A 17,698-nucleotide genomic window follows, 5' to 3' on the forward strand; every position below is an offset into this window, starting at 1 on the left:
CAGTAAAGCAAAGTGAGATGTAAGAACCAATTCAAAGACCAGGGGAAACATGTATGGAAAGAGCCACTCAGAGCATGTAGAAATCACTGCTAGAAAGAAAGTTCTCCAGAATTTATTTTCATGGTCCCATATAAAATTAAACAGAGACAGATAAGACATTTTATAGCTTATGCTATAGAGGACTTCAGCTTTTAGCCAGGTGACCTCCAGAAGAGGTTCGAAGCCAGGCAGGAGTATAATCTTACCTCTTTTAAATAAGGATCAATAAGAAAAAGTTACCTATCTCATGGGATGATTTTTTTTTTTTCTTTCTTTTTAGGGTGTTCACATTCAAGACAATTGTGCAGAAAAGCAAAAAGCCACAGCACCATGCAGTTGTGCCTGGCTGTTCTGCTGTCTGAGCAGGCAAAACCATCCTTTTCCAGTGCTTTCTCCTGCGTAGTCCAGACTGGCAACTTACACGAGAGCACAGAATTTCTCTCCCTTGTGTGTGTGGACCAGGACTAGGCTTGAAGTTGACCCTTGTGGGTATAAACACTGTGATTCAGATCTTCCCTAGTTTTCTGCATGCATTAACATACTTGTTTTCTGATACTTTCTGTTCTCCACAATGCTACTAGCAATTATTAACTAGTCAATACAGTTATTTCTTCTATAGGTGGCATATACCATGCATGCCTGATAAGAGAACGTATAGCCAAACTTAACACACAGATTACAGAATACCAGTAATAGTTCTAAAATTAAATATGATGAGTTAGCTGGCTTTGTTGGAACCACCGCTATAAGATTCCAAATGCAAAATAAGAAAGAGGAAGAGTCACATTTTAAAACAGTAGAGAAGTGCAACAACTGCCAGTCAGAAGCGAGACAGATGCCTGAAACACTGCTCACAGGAGAGCCATGAATTCAAAATGTGATTTGAACTGAAGAAAAACTATCAACAAGAATCATCCAGCAGAAGTGCAGATTAATGACATGAAATTTTTCTGATGTGTGAACAAGCTCACTGTCCTGTCCCAAACCCCTAAACACTGAATCTGCTCACTCAAACAAATGAATTTGTCCCCAGTAATAAAAGACAGTGGCAGGATGGACTGGTCTGTGTATTCTGGATGTTACCTACACATTCTCAACTTACTTCATTGAAGATCGAAGTGCACTTGGCAGAAAAGTTTTCAGCTTCAGCCCCGATGCAAATGAATCTCTTTCTGGCAATACAACTGCAATTACCATATTCATAGAGGTTATTAATTAATCAGAAGTGCTGTTTAAATAAAAGTAAAGCTAGACTACTTCAAGTCACCAGTATAATGCATTTTAAGGAAGAATTTGATGCGCTAGTCAACCATTTACTGGATGCTCAGTTTAGTACTGTACTATTGAGGTTACAGATTAAGTTAAATACTGTATCAAGTTTAAGTAAGAAATCAAGGGTGAATAAGAAGCGTGAAAGCTGAGGCCACAGGGAGCCGTAGACTTGATATGAGATCCTGCAGAGTTCAGCATATGTGGTCACGGAGCCTGTCATGCAATTACTGTTTCACATGGGTACACACAGGTTTCGCATTGCTGGAACAAGCAGTGGGGCAGCTAGAGCTCAACTCTTATCTTGCCAAGGCAGAAATGCTTTGAGGCAAAATTATCAGGCTGCAGAGAACGTCTTCTGCTGAAATGCAGCAAGTCATAACAGGGAGGACGGGTTGGGTACACATGGCCTTAAGAATTCCAAGACTGTTCAGTGCTGGGCAGCAGGCTTTCTAAAAGCCCTCAGCTAAATATTCAGATAACAGCAACTCCTCTTGAGTAAATAAGGTAGTTTAAAAGAAACCAAAAGAACACCCAAACAAGCAAAAACCGCAGCAATGCAAATTGTCCTACCTCTGAGCTTGATCTCTTTAAACCTGATCCACTTATCCAGAGCCCAGGGAACATTTAACTCTTATGTGCGCATTAGGAATATTTGCACCACCCAGGCCATCTCCTTTGATGCACATTTCCACCTCCCCTTGTTTCTTCCACTGCCTAAAGCCTACTGCTGTGAACAGAAACACTCTTGACACAGTACTTGCAAAAGCCAATATAAACACCTAATGGAATCCCAGCGATTCAAAAAGCTCCACTTCCCATGGCTGACTTTGTCTTTCCCTACACTGTGGGCATAATCTCTCTCTTTCTGAATATCTAGACTATCACAGGCATTGCAGCAAATATTATGGTCTCTCCTTGTGAAGACATGAGATTGCAGATCTCGGGGAGAGGTTTAAGGGACTTGGGCAAGTCCTCTTCATTCAAATTAAATGAAGCATATACATTTGATACATCAGCAATATCTATGCAAGGGAGAAAAAGCAAAACAAGTAGAAATTTCTTTAACTTCACTCCAAAGGAGGAATTTACCAACCCAGAATTGGCAAACAGTAAAGCAAACACAAATGAGAGACTCCACAGAACAAAAGCAGAGAACGGGCCTGTGCCTGTAGAGCTGGGCTCAAGCTCTGGAAAATGGGAAGCGCAACTACCTCCAGTACATTGGCTGCTGAATTTTCTGAACAAATTGTTGGTCACACATAGTGAAGGTATGTATGTTGCAACAGCGCACTGAAAAGGAGTCCTTAACACAAGGGAATAAACAGGCCAATTAAGGAGTCTAGCCCATGTTTGGGCTTGGGTTTTTTTTCCTCACAGTCCTCCACCACCACTGTTCTCTATTACACCAGCCCTTCCAGCCCTGAGCTGCTCACTGTTGAATGGGTCCCCAAACGGGGAAAAGGGCCAGTTGTAGAACTCGCATACTTTCAAACCAATTGGCTGGAGAGGAAAGGTGCAGCAGGGCCTGCTTAGGAGCAGTGCAGAGGGACACACCACCTAGCAGTGCCCACGGCAGCCAGCAAGAACCATCTCCTAACCACCCACACAGCTGACAGCACTTTGGCCAGGAGGTTCCCTCCAAGCACAAAACCCAGCATATCCTCCAAGAGAAATTACCCCAGTTCATATGCTAATTCATTGATACTTACTGCATTTCCCATGAAAATCTTATAACGTAATGTATCTTTGGGCTGGGCGATGAGAATGAGACAACTATTAGTAAGTGAACTTTGCTCTTCTGTAAAGTAGCTTTCAGTTTGCTTATGTTGATATTTTCAACCAGAAAGTATCTTTGTGAACACTAGCACCAACCACCTCATCCCACTGAGATAGAATATCTTTGTTAAACCCCTCTATTCTCAAAACTAATCTGATGTCTTGGGGAGAACAAGACATTTTCTATGATCTACATCTGAACAGGTATGGAAAATGCTTGAGTAACAGTTCTCAAAAGCAAAAGTTTTTAATTAATCATTTCAAACTCTACCTTTTCTTTAAAAATATTAAGAAAACATACTTGAAGTACTTTCTCCTCAGAAGTTTAAAATATTTCATTTACAACACACATTTTTGCCCAGACATTTTAAGTTACCTGCTTATGGACACGTTCTCTAGTGCTGTTCAAGAAGCAAAAGCATGATCATGCTTTCCAAACTAGGTTTAAAAAGGCAGATGTGAATTTTATTCTTTTTTTTTTTTGGCAAAATAAGTAGAGTACACAAGAAACACGTACTCAAAGAGTACAGAAAATGTAGGTTTTGATGTGTGGAGTGGGCTACTTCAAGAAGACAAAATGTCTTCTTTCACATGAAGGCACTCTGGGTGTTTGCATTAGTCTGGCCTGTAAATAGTGGCACTATTTGTACCTTTTCTCTACACCTCAAAAGTATATATTTTTTTTAAAATAAAAAAACACCTTTCAAAGCACTTACCTCCCCTTTCAAGCACAATATTCTGAAGTTATACTCTATATAATATATACACCTATACTCTAACAAATGGGAAACCTTACATCTAACGTTTCAGCAGGAAGGGCTCCAAGAAGAGAGAAGCACAAAACTAGAAATATGCACACTTAGAAGAATCAAGTACACATGCTTTAATTCATCATAGCAATTCTGTCATCTGGGTCATGTGCTTGTACTGAGTGCAGGGCCAAACAAATACAAGATAGAACCGAATGTCACCTGAGAGGAGGTCTAATTTATGCAAGAGCTGCTTAGCAGATTAATTTGTATGCCTATTTATATGGGACCGTTCCTGCCATTTCCAAGTATATTAGACAGCTGAAAAAGCTCACAAACTTGCCATCATCTAAAGCATGTGGCCATCCCTGCATTTAACAGCAATGTCCACTATAATGTAAGTATTAAAAAAACATATCAAGGTTTCTCAACCTGGGGCTAAGCAATATGTAGGCAGTGATTGAAAGTTCTTACATTAACCATACAGCTCTTATGTGGCCAAATTACCCTCTGTTCTCAAGAAAACCAATTTGCTCTGATGATTCACATCCTGTTATCCTGCTTTGAATTGACCATCACTAGTGCTTCCTCCCAACTCTTATGTGGTAACTTCTGAAGTGGAGTACCATTCTCTAGGGATGCAATTTGAATTTCTTTTTTCTCTTAAGTTCCATTTTGACCAGAGTGGGAAACAAAAACTGATCACAATTTGTACGCTGCTCTGGAAAAAGGCTATTACAGTACATTTGGTAAAGCTTGTCAGAAAAAAGTATATTAAATAACAACAATGGACCTCAGAGAAATTAACTGTATCTCTTTATTGTTAACCAATGAATGTTATCCAAAATAGTAGATGTAATTGTAGCTTAATTGTACAACACAAAACATGATGCTAAAGGAAGAAGCATGTGGAAAATTACTTCATCAAGTAATCATTAAATGTGTTCTTAGTATTTCCGCACCAGTAAGTGTTCCCAACTGCTGGTGACAGCAGCTATTACCACTTTGTTCATTGTGAAAATCCGTATTACAAATGGTTGTTCCTGGTTGTTTAGAAAACAAAAAAAATCACACAGCTTTATAAATGGAGCTAATCCATTTAAGCCCTACTCTATATATTGTAGATTTATGAACAGCAAACTGGACTGGTATTTTTTCCTCCATTGCTAAAACTGATGTATTAGTGTTAGTGCACACTGTCCAGGGAAAAATGAAAACTCACTGGAGTTTTCTCCTGCTATGGCAAACTGTTCAAATACTTCGCTTAAGCTTCAGTTTATGAAGCGTGTGAAAAAATCTGTTCTTACAATGTACTGCAAGTAGAAACACCAACTTCCACCAAGCAGCGTTCTGAAGCACGTGCACACCATCTGCACATCAGTCTGCAAGGTCAACCAGGTATGTTTAGCCCCACAAATCAAAAATATATTAATGTATCTATATTTTATTTTCATGATGTCACCCCACATAGCCAAACTCTAACTCCGCAAAACAAAACAAAAAACATTTAGTTGGACTGTTCATAAGAAATTTAAATCTATTGTGCATGAAAAAAATGTTTAATAAAATGGCAAATTGTAATAGATAAGTGTAAATTTATGAGTGCATAATATCAAACAGAAAAGAGCTGAACCATCCTCAGAGAAAGCAGGGTTCTCTCCCTGTAGATATTTACTAAGGTACTATAACAGAAGGAATAACTGTAAAAGTTATTTCTAAAATTCATTTTCTAAGCAAATTTCTCAAAAAAGCAGGTCTGCTTTTCAAGGCAGAAAGGACTTGGTATCAGTGATCTGATATCAGATATGACAATTACACCACCAGCTTCACTGAAAACTGAAGCTACAAACTTCTACTCCAATTCTGGGAACTTTCATTTTGTATTGGGAAACCCAAACCAACTCACACACATGCTACACCCCTCCCAGGAGATAGTATACCAGTGACAGGTTACAGCTTTTAAAACACACAAGATGCTTTTACAATTTAAACTCAACAAAAGGCAGTTAAACAGTATTTAGCACTATAAAGTCATCTTAAAGTCCCAGGAGTAAAGGCTCCTAGCATTCTATGGTATCACTGTGTAGTGATAATCAATTTAAACAGTTTTTTCATGGTGTTTGAAGGACCAGTCATCATGTATATAGTAGTGAGGTAGGATACTGTCCCCTCCCTGGGACTGATGTTTTCATATGCTCCCTTGCCAGAAAGGTCCAGGTCTCCCTACAGCAAATAAAATAATTACAAGCAAATAGCACATGAAGCTTTGGTTTTTTTTTTTTTCCCTTTACTGCATCAGAACATTTTGCGCATCTAAAAGAATCATCTAGGAAAAGCAATACTTATCCAAGCCTATCAGCAGCCATGTGCTGCCCACAGGTGGTGTTCCATCTAAAAATACTTCCTGGAACTACCACCTGCCATCCAGACCTTTGTGAACAGGTAGGCAAAGAAAACCATCAATGATGACAGGCCATGAAACACCAAAGAATTTCACTCAGGAAAAAAAAAAAAGTCCAAATTGAATGTCAGCAGTATCAAATTCTTAACGGTGCAGCTACATTGAAAAACGTAATTTCAAACTTCATAACGAAATAGTACCTATCCAGTTTAGGTTCAGTTCCATTCTTCTTCCTATTTTTTAATGTTTAAGTAATACATACACTTGTCAGTCATATACTTCACATCAGTTTCCAAAGGAAAAAAAAAAAAATACGAAACAATGAAACTCAAAACATGTTGGGGAAAAAACTGCTTTCACTCTCCACCCCCCCCCCCCCCTCCAAAAGCTAGGGATGACAGACTGCCTTACTGTTGAATAGCTTCCCCTAAATTTGTCTTCTAGCCACTGTAGTCAAACTGGTATTAAGTGCTTTGGCAAAGTGGGGTGCAATCCATCAAATCTGCAAAGGCCTGCTTTTTCTCTGTTGGTGGTTCAGCTTTACGAGGAACATATATGCAAAATAACAGCTCTCACATTGCTTCAAACTCATCAATACGCTGCTTTGTATTGCCTTGTCGGATTTGTCGAAGAGTCTTGTACTTATCACGGCCTGCTTTAACATTCTCAGCATGAAGGACATCATTTTGTGTTTTCTTGGTTTCATCTCTGGCTTGAGCCAATTCAGAACTTAAAGCCTGTTGAATAAAATAGTTGCATTTAAGTGCTGTGACTGATCTTTTAGAGATTCTGGAATTTCTGGTAACAACTGTTCCATAATTTGGATAAGGACTTCTTGAATGCCAGCCTATAAAATGCTTGTGCTGTTCAGTAACTCAAATTGTGAGGTCTACCAGAAAGACTGCAGGGGGAAAGAGGAGGAGTGCATAGGATTCTTTTCTTACGTAAGAGGGGGCATCAAACTGAAAAGAAAAGGCCTCATACCATAACATGCAAGAAGAGCCTAACATGTGAAGGAAAATGATCTTAGTTTCCAGTTTCTGCTAGACTAAAGACAGCTCCAGTTTATCTCCCCCATCCTTTTCAGTGATTAGCCAAGCACAAAGGATATTATACACACACACACACAACACTAAGATACTACTGCCAGAAAAAGAAATAGCTTTCCATTTCTTTTATTTTCTTCCCAAACGGAAGTTTTATAACAAGGCAAAGGGTTACCACTAACAGACTATTTTACTTTGAGGGGTAAGACTAGTCTGAGGAAATGCTCCGTTTCAGGAAAACACAATTAATCCAAAATGGGCATAATATTTGCATTTACAATGTCTGTGAATGACTGCAAATAAAACACAAATATTATTAAGGCAAGCCTCTGTTCATATCACTTAGAGAATTTCAGTATTGAGAAAAGAAAGTATTATGTTTTAACATGCAGCACCCTGGACATTACATAATTATCAGAAATGTTTACTGGCCAATGCAACAACATACTCATACTCTTAAGCTATAAAGCACAATTTTACGTACAATCTTTCTAACGGTTCCACTTCTAGAACACTATGAAAGATAGATGGGTAAATTAGTAATACAGCTAGTGAATGATAAAAAGGCTGTTTCCTTGGCACTCTGTAATTCCAATGAGACCTTTGACAAATAAAGAATGAAAACCCAAAGCCTGAATTATGTTGATACAACTATGAATCTTCATTACCTGGAGCTGTTTCTTAACACGTTCATTTTTCTGTGTTTCTGTTACCCGTTCTTCCTCACTCCTGTGATTCATGACACCATCAGAAGACAGTTCTGCACTGGCTTCCGCATTGTTCTCATCATGTTCATCATGCTCATTTTCTGTTGGAGGAATAACTGGTGGAGGAGGAGGTGGAGGAGGAGCAGACATCACAGATTTCAGTTCTTCTTTGGTCTTTTCCAAGTCCTCTTGGGCAGCAAAAGCCTAAATATAGTAAACATTACTTAGCATCTTTTAAAATGAATTATGTAGAGTCAGAAAATAAAAATAAATATTTGAAATGTTTTAAGACACATGGAAACTGACCTTCATAAATGACACAATGAGCTTATGCACTGAAAAATGTCAATTAAGAACACAGGATAAAAAAAAGATATGACTCCAAACCAGCTGTACCAAAGTCCAACTATTTCCAGCAGCAGACAAGAGAAGAGCCAGAGAATACAGCAGTCATTGCTTTCCAACTACCCTAGGCTGCTAAAATTTGAGGCTCAGGGACCTCCTAAATGATGTTTTCAAATTTCATATTCAATCAAGACTTATAAGAATTTGTTCAATTACTGTTTGAACCCGTGCACACAATTAGCATTCATGCTCCAGAGTTAATTACAGATTTTCTGAAGAAAAACTATTTTGCCAGATACATTTGATGTGACTTTTTTATTGTTCTGTCTCATTTTTTCACTCAATTTCATACATCTCCCTCCTGAGGTGTTTTCTTTTCCAATATGAAGCTCCAATCTATTTCATCACCACACACAAGGAAGGCATTTCAAATACTTGACCATACCTTTGTGATGGGTATTTCCCCACCTTTGTGACTATTTAATAGTAAGAAATTAGTTACATAGAAGTATAGGCTGGCTTCAGCAGACTGAAGATCAAAAAGCTTTAAGAAAGCCTTCTCTGACTCCTAATAGAGAGATTCAATCCCATGGACCTCCAGTGGGATTTCTGCACTCATCTCCCTTAGTTTCTTTGAAGTTCTGACTCCACACAGCATGAGCTCATTACTTTGTGCTGCCATTCTGAGGCTTCCTCTTCTTTCTTTTTCTTGGCCTCCTCAAGAAGTGCAATCTTGGCAGTGAATTCAGCAAGTTCTGCTGCCTGAAACAAACAAACAAACAAATGAAGTAGAAATTTTAATTTGGTATCATTTTGGCTCTGCAGTGGAAGAAAGCAGAGCTTTTGCTGTGATCTGACTTGGAGAGTTAGTTTAGTTACTATCCATCACTTCTCCGCTAAAAATAGAATTTTTAAGCATACATGACAGAGGGAATGAATCAGCACTGATGGAAATAAATTCAGAAAAACAGTATTTTTCTTCCATACTTCCAAAGCTTGCTGGGAAAAGACAACTTTAATGGTTCCACCAATAAGACTGCAAATCTGGATCACAATCTCTATACTATTAAGCTAAATCTTGCCTCCGTAATTGTGTGCTAAGTTTACAGAAGATCAAAAGCCAGCTTATAGTTGAGAAATCATTTCTTGCACTATCGTCATGTCTTTCTCAGTTACTACGTACAGTTCTTGAATTAGAAGTAGGGAAAAAATAACTCAAAAAAACCAACTCGATGTGTCAGCAACTCACCACCACCACCATAAAGCTTCAGAACAGACTTGCTACAGAGAACAGACTTCCCAATGCACTGCAGAAAGAAGCTACTCTCATTCTCAGCTGGATAAGCCTGACACTATTAGAAAGACAATGTAGTGGATGATGTCAGTCTGAAACGTATACTTCATCATTTAATTTCTTACAACCCTAGAGTTTGTTTTTCTCTTGCAAGTAGTGGCAAATCTAACAACAGGTTTCTAAAGAATTTCCCACCTGTAAAGGTATTTCACATGCTTTTATCTGTGTTTCAACGTATTTGCTCATTTGAGAAAATGGATAAAACCAAGCATGAAGGCTAAATTTTCAACTATCTTTTACAATTTGTTTCAAAAGAGGGTCAAAGCTTCTTACTAGCTGCTCCTGGTTCTTCATTTGATCAGCTGCCTGCTTGGCTAGAGCAGCCTTAGCTTCTTCAGCTGCACGACGCTCTTTTTCCAGTCGTTCCGCTTCTTCTTTTGCACGCTTTCGTTCTTGATCCAGTTCTAGAGCTCTTCTAGTCTGTTCCTCTAGCTCTGCCAAAAGGAAAGTTTGCATACAAGATATCATTTCCTAACTATTCCTCATATGTAACACAGATGACAACTGTAACACGCTTAAAATGAAGTAACCTAGAAAGCTGGCAAAGACTTGAGTGCCTCAAGCCAAGAAAAAATTCTGAACTTTACACCTGAAGCTACACTCCATGTCTGATTTTCCCCCGCTCCCTTCTTTAAGACATACTCTAGAAATACTTCATCTCACCTGATGGTTCTGACATTTAAGCATTTCAGAAAATTATTGTTTCATGGATAAAAGTAAACACCCAAATATATGTACATATACATGCACATACACCCCCATTCTTAGTACTGAGAAGATTTTATATAAATCATTCTTCCTTACAGTAAAAAAAAAAAAAAAGTCAAAAACCTTTTCTATTCTACTGAAATGCCTGACAGATTCCTTAATTGGAAGAAACAGTTTAGGTTTGCGACTCCAGCAGAATGACCTAAGACCCATTAGAAAGGTCAGGAAAATTCTCCACAGAATAGAGCCAAAAAGGTGCAAAAAGGAAAATTCTAAATCAAGGGAGGGATAATAGTTGTCTAGCTGCAAAACACAGTAATCTAAAGGGCAGACCTCTGATATGAGTAAAATAGGAAGAAATAATAAACTACCAGTACCACAAGACAAGATTTGCACGGGCAAACATATACTCCTCTGATACGCAAAATGAAGCAACAATGAAAAAAGTCTTTCTGAAGCTCCTTGCTGGTTCTAATGATAAATTTTCCACTATGTTTTCTTCAAGGCATAGCTGTCATAGATTCTTTCACCAGAAAACCCAAACAATTGCTTAGTTATTAGAATAATCCATTTGCCCTTCGCCATATGTTTTAATAATAAAAAAGCATCCCCTGCCCAGATATGCTGACACACGCTTAATCTTTGCACATACAGTTTTAAGTAGGTCTCATGTAATTAATATTCTTCAGTTAGTTTTCCCAGGTCTGCTACTTCAGTTAGAAAATGAAGCAAACAGCGTTAAGTATGTAGAGTCATACAAATGCAGTACTGAGAAAATGAAATAAAATGCATAAATATTTGAAACACACTAAAAGATTTCCTGTGAAGGTGGAAAACACCTAACAACAAAGTCAACTACAGAACGCAGACACCGTTTCTACACTTTTCCACGTGTAAACAGAAGGCTAAGACCACCAGCAACACAGGAATGTTATGTATTATAGGAGAAACTAGACTAAATTGCTCACAAAAGTTACAACAAAATGTACATTGTTAAACTTCCACACTCTCCTTAACAGTGTCTTGTCCTGGGCTAAATAGCTCTCCCTGAAAAATTCCAAGACTCAGTTTGTGTGTTACTTTTCTGGATGCAGCCAACCTGTTCTGCATGGAAAGACTGAAAAATAAGCTACAGAGCAATGCCAGGCACATGTAATTTATTTGCATGGATTTAGTCACTGATTCTCTGTCGTGCCTGAAGCCAATATATACGAACAAAAGAGAGGAACAGAACATGAATGCGAATCAAACCTGACGCAAAAAAAAAAAAAAAGAAAATGGAGAGGAAGGACTGTGAAGCAGAGGAGTCAAAGACTCCGAGGGGCATTTATTGCAACACAAAGAATGGCCATCAGTGGAAACTACACTTACTTGTAAAATCTGACAAGATTTTATTTTTAAAATTCTCAAATTTTAAAAGGGAATGGAAAATGAAGGAAGAACACATTTCCAAATGAAAAGCTAAATTCAAGAAAATCCGAGATAAGTACTTTGCACCTTTCTCTCTAAATTTCCTGCTCCCCACAACTCCAAGTTTGCAGTACTTTAGTTGTTTCCTAATTAAGTGGAACTGTGTATGCATTAATTTTCTTTTTATTAAAGAAAATGGAAAATTCTGCTTTAGTAGGAATAGAGTTTATATTCAGATATACAATTATATGCAAAGACGCACACCATCTTTTAACTCATAGTATTGAAAAAGAATATCTCTTTTTAAATTAAATAATACATCACTAAATTCTTGTTATTCTTAATAAAATTAAAAGAAAAAAAACACACCCTCCACCTCCAAATATATAGTAAAGAACTGCAGAACTGAACTTAGCATTGTAATTAGATAATAGAAATCCAGGACCAGTAATAGCTCACCTTTTTGAGCTTTCATTGTTTGTTCCTCAATTTGTCTTAAGCGTTCCATCAATTCTTCCTTCTCACGCTCTATTCTTTCCTTTTCCTTTTCTGCTATCTCCCTTTTCTTCTTCTCATTTTCTAACTGTGCCCTGAAAATAGTAATAGGGTTTTATTTAATCCTCAAATAGATTAAATTCTACTCTAAGGATTCTGGTAGCCTATTTTTCAGTTTACTCAGCTAGTAGAGAAGCACATAATTTTCAATGTTTCAAAATCAGTTTATAATACAAGAACCACCAAGTTTGTTTCAAAATACTGTACAGAAGAGCAATTTATGAACAGAACTGCTAAGCAACCTCAGTTACAGTTCAGCTGGGTAATTCCACAATCATACCTGCATTTTAGACATGGCTGGTATTTCACCTGGGCTAGAAACATCAATGGTATTTTTTAAATATTTTAAAAAAGGCAAGCCATGACACTTCACACTGAATTTGCTTTAACGGTTCACCTGAAGAGCATAAAAGTCCTAAGAATCGAGCAACAGAGGGTTAAGACTCACAAGAAACATAATGAGAAACAACAGTTCAGCTACTATTACTACACAGGAAGCTCAAAAAAGATACGGCTTTCTATTAAGACAGGTGAACCATGCCAAAGCACAAACCTGCTTACATATTAGAGAAAGAAAGGCAGCTCTCTGTTTTCTAGAATGCTAAGTTGCCTGATATTCTATGACTTAGTTTTCTTAAAATGGTAAAAGAATTTTTTTTCTGTTTCACGGAAGTTTGTCAATTACCTTTCCAATTGTTTCTGATGTTTCTCCTCTCTAGCTTGGGCCTTCATCTGTTGCACTTCAATTGTATCAGGTTTCCTCCTCCTCATGTACAATTCATGATTTCCCATACACAGTGCCAAAATTCGCTTGTTAATTCTCAGACGAGGTGCATAAAAAACAAAATCCTAGCAAAAATAATTGCAGCACCTCCATTAATTTAAAAATACAATTGCAACGAGACCCAAAGCATTATTGCATGCTTGCATTTATTAAGCTTAAACTTACAAGTATTTTTACCTTCATCCTCTGAGCAATCCAACACCATAATCTATAAATCTAGTTGCTGTCAGGAACTTGCAAGACAAATTCAAAACTACACCTGCATCCCCCTCCATGTAGAGATTAGCTATTTTACACATGATTATTTACTTAAACTTCTAAAAAAGGAAGACTATTCTCCATTTCTGAAGAGTTTTGACCTTGAAAGTCTGAAGAAACATGCTGCTGTAATAGAATGGAAGAAAAACAGAGGTGGGGGAAGGAGGGATTATATCAACCAGAATAAAAAGAGATAAAATAAACATACCATACTTCAAAATAAAGATTTCCTTTTGATTACTGACTATTCTACCAGTAAGAATAACAAATGTCACAAAATATTTACTCGTGCCATAATGCCAGAGCAAGTCCCTGCAGCCTTAATTCTCTTCATATACAAAGGCATACTATTCTACACACTACTTACAGGGGCCTTTTTGTCAATTGGCTTTATGACAAATTTTTTGTCGTTAAACGAGATGTTTCTTATTTCACTCCAAGGAAAACCAATCTTGGGTGTCAGCCTTCAAAGAGAAAAAGTTCCCATTAGAAGCAGAAAAGATGTGCATTTTATCTATGCCCTCTAAGCCTTAACCCCGTACTATTTTCACTAAATGCAATATTTAGCTACATTTACAAGCAAGAGTTGAGGCATATTTTGGTAGACAATTTTTTTTTACACATTATTCCATCAACTGATTAAGCTACATGGCACTGTAACAGATGGAATTTAGAAATTTCAATTTGTGACTTATTCAACTATCATTAAATAGATGCTAAACATCACAATCATGTACTGATTCTTTACAAGCTATTGATAATTTTATTTTCAGTGAAAAGAATAAATACTTAAACTTGAGAAAAGTCTGACATTTCAAAGACCGAAATTAAATTAGCTTTCAACAATGCTGAACTCTGGTTTAACTTGGATGCAAGATGTGTTTTCACATTTCCAAATGTTTTCACATTTCCCTTGCAACTTAAGTAAAAAAAATACAGTTGAGAACCATTACAATGTTATGCACCAACTGCATAACTGTAAATATTTTTCTCCATGAGCACAAAGTTTTTTCAACTTCTATTATCTTAATTACAAGCATTAGAAAAAGTTTAAATATTTGATTGGCAACTATTGGTAGCTGAAAAAACACCAAAAATTGGTTGATCATTCAATCTGATCTGAACATTTTCTGAACTCCTTTCAGGAGTTATATTGCCATCTAATGGCAATTAAGGTTTACGTAATTGCTTTACAGAGACTATACATCGAAAAGCATTAAGTTTCACTTCAGTTAACAGCTGTTATCTGGTGTCTGACGCACTGTCTTTAACTTCTAACTTCAAATCACTATGAAAGGACTGTTGACATCAGATACTACTAACGAGTGTTTGGAAAGAACAGAAGAACAAGCCTGTTCTTCTGTTTTCAGATTCCTCAAACTCTACGTTTCAGCTTTACCCTTCTTCAAGTAGGACAGAATCCCTAAACTCTAACAGAACATGAGATTCATCTATGTTCTTTGATGTCTAAAAGGCTTCAATTCTAGATGCCAAAGCTTTTTATGCTCTAACAGCTGTAATCCACGCTACGGCTCTTACAAAGTGTTTCTCATTAAATCGGTTGCTCAGCTTCTCAATGTCCTCATCATCCTGACTGAAGAGGAAAATTTGAGAGAGTGAAAAGTACAGAAAGAAACAACAGGAAAATGGCCTAGCTATCATACACCCATATAAAACAACATAAATTGAAATTTACATGGAACTGCTCTTGCTTCCCCTACTTTTGCATCTCTATTTAAACCTTAAAATTCAAATATGCCAGCAGTTAACATCTCTCTTTTTCTATCTTTTACATAGATTATAAGGTCTTTGAGAACCCGTTTTGCTAGATGTAATTGAACACACAATCAGGTGGGGTTTGTATCATCCCTGCTGGGATCTGCTAGGACAGAATCACAAAATGAGTATTAGCCACTTACTTATCATCGTGCTCATAAATATTTAAACCCAAAGCATCAACGCCTAGCCATAATTCAGTTCCTTTTTTATTCTTTATTTCAAAATAGTTGACTCCATACATTTCCAAGTCTTGCGCTATCTTAAGGTATTCCATCATAGAATCTTCCCTGATGAAAGAAGAAAAAATGGCACACAGTAGTAAAATCAGAAGTACACTGCCAGAATAAGAGAACTGCAGAGTAACTAATTAGTGTAAAATTTAGTTAGGAATTAAATCGCTCTCCTTTGAAATGCATGTTTATGTTGATTCAGTTACTTTTAGAGTTCTATGCCTTAATGCCCACTGCTCTTTGTCTTTTCACACCATAAGCTAAGGAAAGAATAAATGTATTTTAGAGGCAGGTGACTACAGAGAAAGGCAGTTGACAACCTCACCAGAAATCATGTAGGCAAACTAATAAACTAATTGGAAAATCAACCCTCACCAAAGCTTTCATGGAAGTTTCTGATAACTGTCTTCCTTGGTCAGAATAGAAAGCAATTTCCAAACGAACATAACATCTCCCCACATACATCATCATCATCAAATCCTTAAAGGTCTTGGAACATTTTCTACTAGTTACCTTAGCATTCCCCTGTGTTCTTCGTGCCAATTCTGTATTCTTTCTTCCCACTGTTCTTTTGTCAGTTTGTGCTGTTCTAAAACACTGTGAACAGAAGTTGTTGCTATTAAATGACACAACCAATCTATAATCCCTTGAAGTTATAAAAATAAGTTTGGTTACACAGCATAACACATGCTTCAGTTGAATAAACTTAAATATGACTTCCTATACACTGGTCATCTTTTTAACCCTAACACACACAAATACACCTTTAAAATAGTGTGAGAACTATTTTTGTGGTATTCTATATTCTTTGTAATATGAAAGTCGCACTGTGGCATACTTCAATTTTCAGTAAAGTTATAAAATGTAATGTTTGGAACCCTTGAAAATACAGAGCTATAAAATCCTCATACAACAATTCTGCAAATTAATCTCTAGGTATGTACAGATACACTCAAGCTTTCATTCTGCTGTCCCTTTAAAGAAAAAAAGCAACACATTAAGAGAAACTGGTAGACTACTTTGTTGGAGTTTTGGTTTTTTTATAAATAAAATCAGTAGTGAAGCAGTTTCAGAAAACAATGAGGTTTACCTACAGGAAACTGCAATGATGGAATTACATTTTGACCTACTCGAACTTGCAGTGTAGTGCTGCAGTAAGAAATGTAATACATGTGATAAATTTATTATACTTCTATTCTATGGACCTAACATTTCAAGCATTCCTAGAGAAATTATTTTAAAGGACAGTTTTAAAAAAACCGATAATGCATAAAGAAATCAGAACAGATATTTTCCTTCCTCCCTCTTTACTCAAAAGTAGTAAATCTTTACTTCCCTATCCACATTTTTGGCAAAGTACAATAAGGAAGAGACCCAGTGATGCAAGAGATATTAAAGCAATGTTTCTACTGTTACAGAATCTTTGTCACTCTATTTGCCACTCTCTCCCATTCTAGTGAACTGCACTTCTGAGTAGGAGCTACATCATACTTTGATTTCCTTAGCGTGCATTCCTATTAAAAGGCTTTTCCCCCCCCAAAAACCGAGGTAGAGGTTTTAGTTTTTTGTACCTGCACAAAGCTGACGTGTTCACAGATAAATGATACAAAATGGAATGACAAGACATCCTTTCTGTTTGTCTCGTCATCGTTAGCCTTGAATATAAGTATAAGCTCTAAATTGAATACCTACAGAAGCCTGTTACAGAACACAACAAGCAGAACAGCCTGCTTTGGCTACAATAATCTAAAAACGTCCTGACAATCAGTTACAAGTTTGTATCGCATTAAAAAAACATTTCAAATCTTCTAGGACCATGTTAATTTATTAAAGAATTTTGGTAATTAAATCAGGTCTGATTTTTACATTGTGATATTTATATTGTGAGCTGCATTCCACCATTATTTCTCCTACTTCGTCCAGCAAATATTCACAAAATGTTCAAAAGCTTTCATAGCAGTATAACAGAAAGCTAACAACCAAAAAAATAAAGAATAAGAAGATATTGCAAAACGCACGATGCCAGAATTATATCACACAAGTGCCTCCCTAAAAATAAAATCCCGCTCCCAAGCTCTTCTTCACAGAATGGACAAGGTTGGAAGGGACCACTGGAGGTCATCTCATCCATCTCCTGTTCAAGCAGGGTCACCTACACCCGGATGCCCAGGACCATGTTTAGAGATATTCAAAAGATGTCTGAGGAAACTCCATAAGCTCCACAGGCAACCTGTGCCAGTACTCTGTCATCCACGTAGTAACTTGGGCTTTCTTGGGCTTTCCTA

The 17,698-nt window shown here is 37.1% G+C and overlaps 1 protein-coding gene across 3 annotated transcripts in view; it reads right to left on the minus strand.

Moving 5' to 3' along the window:
- RDX (radixin) overlaps positions 1 to 17,698 on the minus strand; it is a 58,350-nt gene that overhangs the window by 12,558 nt on the left and 28,094 nt on the right. For all 3 annotated transcript variants that reach the window (XM_054055961.1, XM_054055960.1, XM_009556441.2), the window contains exons 6-14: positions 15,927 to 16,010; positions 15,324 to 15,470; positions 13,772 to 13,868; positions 13,048 to 13,211; positions 12,267 to 12,397; positions 9,963 to 10,123; positions 9,005 to 9,097; positions 7,952 to 8,194; positions 1,142 to 6,974 (exon numbers count right to left, since the gene is read on the minus strand). In XM_054055961.1, coding sequence (XP_053911936.1) covers positions 6,810 to 6,974; positions 7,952 to 8,194; positions 9,005 to 9,097; positions 9,963 to 10,123; positions 12,267 to 12,397; positions 13,048 to 13,211; positions 13,772 to 13,868; positions 15,324 to 15,470; positions 15,927 to 16,010 — 1,285 coding nt within the window. In that variant the 3' untranslated portion in view covers positions 1,142 to 6,809. The remainder of the gene's footprint in view (positions 1 to 1,141; positions 6,975 to 7,951; positions 8,195 to 9,004; positions 9,098 to 9,962; positions 10,124 to 12,266; positions 12,398 to 13,047; positions 13,212 to 13,771; positions 13,869 to 15,323; positions 15,471 to 15,926; positions 16,011 to 17,698) is intronic.

This window comes from Cuculus canorus, chromosome 1 (assembly GCF_017976375.1).
Source record: "Cuculus canorus isolate bCucCan1 chromosome 1, bCucCan1.pri, whole genome shotgun sequence".
NCBI lineage: Eukaryota > Metazoa > Chordata > Aves > Cuculiformes > Cuculidae > Cuculus > Cuculus canorus.